At 35.1% G+C, this 6,408-nt stretch overlaps 1 protein-coding gene across 1 annotated transcript; it reads right to left on the bottom strand.

The window, feature by feature from the left end:
* Nucleotides 1–1,888: 1,888 nt before the first annotated feature.
* On the bottom strand, nt 1,889–4,400 carry LOC131022078 (probable CDP-diacylglycerol--inositol 3-phosphatidyltransferase 2). Its single transcript, XM_057951464.1, has 10 exons — nt 4,012–4,400; nt 3,821–3,905; nt 3,671–3,720; nt 3,440–3,479; nt 3,249–3,293; nt 3,104–3,169; nt 2,905–3,019; nt 2,779–2,835; nt 2,593–2,691; nt 1,889–2,247 (listed from the first exon to the last, which is right to left on the bottom strand). Exons 1-10 carry the CDS (start codon nt 4,070–4,072, stop codon nt 2,194–2,196), a joined length of 672 nt encoding a protein of 223 aa, XP_057807447.1. The 5' UTR covers nt 4,073–4,400; the 3' UTR covers nt 1,889–2,193.
* Between the last annotated feature and the right edge of the window lie 2,008 nt (nt 4,401–6,408).

Here is a 6,408-nt window from a genome sequence, read left to right as displayed (position 1 = left end):
TTTGATTTTTTCCAATGATATGATATAAAACAACGTGATTTTGTGCCATATCATTTATAAAAATAAAATATAAATTATACGGTGATATCGGGCGAGTTACGTCATGACTCATGATTTTGGGATCAAAAAATGGACGCGTGATATTTTTTATACAAACATGATAGTTTGAGGTTTTTAAAAATATTTTTTATAATTCAGGACATTTTTTATAAAGCGGGTATAATTTGAAATTTAATATGAATCATATGATATTAGTCCAAATAATAAATTAGACAAATTGAAAAATTATTACTCAAACCATAACTATCTTTGTGTATAATAATGAAAATTAGTTTATTATAAAAGATAGATTAATTTTTTTTAAAATGTATAAATATAGCTCTTTGTGTGCATTCATTATTATTATTATTACTTTGAAAAGCAATGTACCTATTGTTGAATATATAGAAAAAGTACAGTTATTTATTATTTTTTTAATTAACAATTATTTGTTAAATTATTAAATTAAGTGAATGATTTCTAATCCTAAGTTCATTAAAACTCTACATAGACACAAAAACGAACTGTATGGACTCTAAAAAAAAGGAGTATTAGCCTATAAATACTCGAATTTTTTGCAAGATTGGTCGACCGCCAACAAGATAATAAATTTAGAAAGGCCCACCACCTCCCTAATCTATTGCAAGCACAGATGGCCCACTTAGTTTTGTATCTACCAACTCTCCTTTCTTCGATTTGATAAATATGAGGGTGAATTGGTATGTTGGGTTTCAAAGGTTATCATGTTTTGTAATCGATTGTGGCATTGCTAGTTTGTTAAGGGTTGAAAACTAGAGCATGCTTTCATGTGTTTTTAAAATCTTGGAAACAATTACTGAATGTTAGACATATGGCCCATTATGTTATACTAGTATGCCCGTTCGTGCGAACTTAAATGACATTTTAAATAAATAAAGTATAAATATTAAACTGAATCAAAATATAAATAAATGCAAAATATGGTTTAAAAATAAAATATTAATTACTTAATAAAATCCTGAATTTAAAAACGTAATTTTCAATTATGTATGAGGTGTAATGATAATTATAGTTATTAAATAATTTTAAATTATTGAAAATTAATATACACATTATTATTATAGAGTATTCCTCATAATAATAAATAAATAAAAAGGTTGTAAAATTTTAACAAAGAGAGAGAATAAAATATATTAAAATTTTAATAACCTATTCGTTTTAAATTTATTTTTGATGATTTTTAAATCATATTAAAGATCTTGTTACGAAGTTAAACTTAAGATGCATATTGAATATTTCTTCATAAATCAAATTTGACGATATTTAAAAAAGAATTAAAATTATAAAAGAAAAGAGAAAAAATATAGTGAAAAAATTGATGGGAGAAGAGAGAAAAAATTAGACGGAAAAATTGGAGGGAGAAAACTCCTCTTTTATATACTCCATATAGATATAGATTGGAATTAGTAAGATCGAAGATTTTTGCTTATAATTATTCCTCAATTGTTTCTCTTTCAAACACCAAAACTTTGATTTTCCTAACAAGGAAAATGAATTGCAGAATGCTGCTCTCCAAATTAATAAAGTGCATATCCCAGGTTGTTTTCCAATTAATAAAAACTTATGATTAAAAGGGATAGTTATGTCAAATACTAGTCACTGAATCATAAATATGTGCATATGGTTGATTATGCAGAGAGCAAATAACAAATGGAATTGATACATGTAAGTAATAATCAATATTAGTATGAGCATCCAGTCCACTGTATCTCCAGTCCTTGCAAGTGCTACCAAATCAAGGGCAGTGTGCATGGATCAACAAAAGGGAAGATGATGTATCATAAAACGCAACATGCAATAATTCAAAGACGAAGAATGATTCTCCACTTCATTTTAATCGGAAATCAGACGGCCAAGCCATTTTTTACATTTCTACAACGGGAACCAACATGGTGATTTTCAAACAAGAGTACGTAGGGGAAGAGATGTAAAACATGATCCTCCGAATGTGTACACGTTATCTCGTTTGAATTCATTGACAAGCACGTAATCAACTCCTGATTCAAGACGCATGTTGGAATCCTGAATGCCAATCCATCCATAAATATGTTGCACCAGTCAAACCAAAATGAAATTTGATGTTTGCAGGAAACAAAGCAAGGTTGGTCATCCCTCCTACTGCTTCTTAGCGATGTCATAAAGTATACATGCATCTGAAGCTGTCTTCATCTGTAACCACAAAACGACTGAACAGTTTAAGTTGAAGATAGACACGACCGAGGAGAATGCAGAAATGATCCGGAGAGTCACATCTACTACTTTTTAAAGGAAATATCTGGAAACTTTTATGGTACTACTTTAATAATCACATTCATGCACCATAGAAAAAATATGAACTCAAGAGAGTACTTAGAAATAGAAGACATTATCCCCATATAATTTGCTTATTGTTAGATGCATAGCAGAAAACTTGAACTTAAGAATGCACATAGCATAGCATTTAAGCATACATTTGTTGAGATATCATTAAGATAAAATGAGGAACACAATTATTTTTTGTTACTAACTCTTTACCTGTATAATGTTAATTAGTTGTTTGATTGCCCATCCAACAAGACTCAAAGGAAGTAAAGTCAGGTACAGCCAGTTTCGCGTAGAAACATTTAATAAAACCTGAGAGAAAATTAACAAAAAATAGGATGGTATAAGTATATGTCTCATTTAATGCTATACGATACAATCAAGTAAGATGAGACTCACTTCAATAAGGTTCTCAGTCGGATTATTTGCCAAAAGAAACAATATAATATAAAGCACCTGTCAGCCAAACCAACAAATTAAGTAACATATCAAAACTTGAAAGACATAGTAACAGACAATAATTACCTCACAAGAAACACAACAATAACCCATAAACTTCCGATTCCTGTAGTAAAGCTTGAAAAGCCAGCTGCTGCTATCTTTAACATCCTTATGACTACTCTTGCCCACCAAGAAGGTACTGTGGACAAAGTAGTAAGTGAATAGGGAAGCTATCACTGAGGAAGGAACAAACACATAGGAAGGTTTGTAACAGGGCTAATACCTATACATTTGCAACCAATGACTGGCAATGTCTAGAGCAAGCAATGACAAGAAAATCAACCCAGGCCTGGAAAACATCAGGAGTGAGGACTAATATTGTGGTGCATCTGTAGAAGTTCGAGACAATAAAACCTAATCAAATTTACCTATAAACTTGGGAGAGAACAACCAGCAGACAAGCTGTGCTTATCCTGTGATGTAAAATGGATTAAACAGGGTCACTTTTTTCAGAAATGGGTGAAAGGAAGCAAGGATATTAAAATGCAAGCTTACTAAAAACAAACGACAAATGTAGTAAACATGTCGACATATTATTAACATATAACCAAAAACGTACCTGTCTGTAACCATGTCAAGAACTGCACCAAATGTTGAAACTGGAAACACAAGGTTCAGGATGTTATTCCAAATTCCACTGTAATAAGCAGGTGAGACTAATATACTGTAAATGACGAATTTCGCATTAAATGTGTGTGCGAACATTCAGGCATCCGATCTATTAACAAGCAAGCTATGCAACGCCTCAATGCACACTTATTAAAGAGAAAGGTAAATCATAAACCCAAACCTTGATTCAATTTGCGTGCAAACCATCCATCCAATGCATCACATACAAAGCTAGAAACAGAAAATACACCACATTAGATTCACAATAACGATTCACCAAAAGGTTCAAAAAAAAAAAAAAAACTGAACGAGATTGAGATAGGAATCCTACCTAACAAAATACAAAAGGGAGAAAAGATACTTGTCCTTAAAGCATATCGCAAAAGCATAGCAATTCATTAGAATTCTTACATAACCTGTCCATGAGTGAACAAAACATAACATATCGAGAGGAAAAACAGCAGTCAAATCATGGATTAAGTGCAGCAGCAGTGTTGAGCAGGTTGAAAAATTAATGCTTACCGATTATGTTTGGGACGTAAAGGTAAACGGACAAGGTACTAGGTCTGGACTTGTTCGCCATTGACAAAGATCTGGCGCTGCGCGGTCGCACTGCAGTTGTCAATCGAAGGAGACGGGGCGGGGCGAGCCGGCGAGGGTTGGGCGGCGCACTGTTGTTGTGCTGCCTGCTTGGCGCTTGCAAATCGCAGCGCTTGACGGAGATGTCCGATGCGGTGAGGCCGTGGCCACGGGCGACCGGAGGAGGCGGCGACCAACGGTTGCAGAGAGAAAGTGAACCGGAAGAGGGCAGAGAGAGAGAGAGCGAAGAGAAAGAGAAATCAAAAATCTAGTACTATTTCCTAATTTCTATTTTCTGTTTTTCTAATAGTACTAATAAATTGTATTTTAATTATTTATTTTATTAAAAGTAATTTACTTGTAGATATAAATGATTATGAAGTCCGCAATTATTTATACACCTTATATTTGCAATTAAATTTGAATTAGACTTGGGTGCGGGCCGGGTCGACCCGCGCCCCAACCCTGATCCGGATCCGCGCCCCTGCCAGAGTGCAGAGTTACCAGAGACAACATGCTAGAGCATAACTACCAGAGACAACATGCCAGAGACAGAGTTCAACCAAAGACAGCTCTGCCGAGAGCCCTGCCAAAGTGCAGTGCTACCAGAGACAGCTCTGCCAGAGTGCAGCGCTACCAGCTCTGCCAGAGTGCAGTGCTGCCGAGGACAACCTTGCCTGGAGCGCTGCCGAGGACAGCCCTGCCGGGAGCCAGCTTTGCCACCGAGTTGGACTTCATATCAATGGTTACTTTTTCTTAGAATAATAGTTGATTAAATAACTAAAAGTATAAATTCTCATTAATAAAAATAGTAATAATTATTGTGATCAAATGTAATAATTTAGAAATGTTACATTTCATTGTAATAATAATTACTTTTTGGGTTAATTAACGAAAAATTCATATACTTTTTCGATTTTTGGTTTTTTCCCATGACAAAAAAAATCTGAACAGAAATCCATGAATTGGAAAATTAATTGCAATTTTCCCGTTCATTTTTTCCCCAAATTGAATCCGAGGTGGTAATCGAATTTCTAGCGTGTCACCGCCAGGAATTGAACGAGACGACGCCGTTTTAATTATAATTAAACGACGCCGTTTTATGTTTTTTTGACAATTGAATTACAAAATCTGGAAGCTCGTCGATCCAGGGTTTGTCGATTTAGGGTTCGTCGAAGCTTAGGGTTCGTCGATTTAGAGAATGCCATGAAGAATCTTGAATGGAACATTCGAGCTTTATTGGTTTTGTGTGTAGCTTGTATTATGGTTGTTTATTTTGCCTAATTCAATTCAATGTAATAGTTATGCCAACAACATTGTTTTGATAATCAATGGAAATGAAATGTTGTTGTTCATGATCATTGGAAATGGAAATGAAATGTTGGTTTGTAGATTTTAATGGCTGAAAATCTGGGAATGGAAAGCCCTGCTCAAAATACACAATCTGTAGATCTTAATGGAATGCCAGAGCTGGAAATGGAATGCCAGAGCTGACCTACTTGACAGAGCGGACCGTCACTCACAAGGCCGCCAGAGCTGCCAGAACTGGCAATTACGCGCTGATAAGGCCGCCAGCGCTGGCGACCTTAAGTGAGGTGGAAATTACATGTTATGTGGCAGCTACGTTGGATCGGAGCTCCATCGGAGATCGCCGGAAAATGGACGCGGGGGAAAATTGCAATTAATTTTCCAATTCATGGATTTCTGTTCAGACGAATGTTTACTTTTAGTTAGTTGCTTAAGTAATAATCTTTGTAAATAAAAGTAATTATTGATGTGAAGAAAAGTAATATTATTTTCACTTGATTGTACTTTTATTTTTAACTATTTTGTCAAGTAATTATTATTGTAATAAAAAGTAAGGGTTAATTACCGAAAAAACCATATACTTTTTCAATTTTTGGTTTTTTCCCATGACAAAAAAATGTTAAATATCACTTTTTGGCCCATCGTTTGAGCGTTTTCTCAAATATATCCCACCCTAAGCATATTTACAAAACAATACCCATCGTTTCATTTTTTTCTTATTTGTGGCCTGCGAAAATTTTCCGGCTACCGGTAAATGACGTGTTCCGGCCAAGTGCCATGTAGCTATTACACGTCAGCATTTAAAAAGAAGAAAACAAGAAAAGAAAATACACATCATAAGTTAAAGAATAATAAAAAATCACACCTCACCTCACTTAAAAGGAGAAAAATGGTGCGGGGCAGCGCAGGCAGAGCTGCGCGCTGGCCAGAGCTAATGGTGCGGGGCTGCTTAGCGCTTCAAGGGCATGGCTGCGCAGAGAAAGGTGCAGGGCTGCACAGGGATGGCATGCGCAGAGTTACGTTTCCGGGCCA

This window comes from Salvia miltiorrhiza, chromosome 4 (assembly GCF_028751815.1).
Source record: "Salvia miltiorrhiza cultivar Shanhuang (shh) chromosome 4, IMPLAD_Smil_shh, whole genome shotgun sequence".
In the NCBI taxonomy this organism is placed as follows: Eukaryota; Viridiplantae; Streptophyta; class Magnoliopsida; order Lamiales; family Lamiaceae; genus Salvia; species Salvia miltiorrhiza.
The sequence above is the reverse complement of the archived record's forward strand: the minus strand, read 5'-3'. Positions and strand labels throughout refer to the sequence as shown.

Coding starts and splice junctions, on each gene's coding strand:
- LOC131022078 (XM_057951464.1), bottom strand. CDS start 4,072: ATGGCGAACAAGTCCAGACCTAGTACCTTGTCCGTTTACCTTTACGTC. Junction 3,294..3,439: donor CTTGACATGGTTACAGACAG/GTACGTTTTTGG, acceptor TTTACATCACAG/GATAAGCACAGCTTGTCTGC. Junction 3,170..3,248: donor GTTCTCTCCCAAGTTTATAG/GTAAATTTGATT, acceptor GATGTTTTCCAG/GCCTGGGTTGATTTTCTTGT.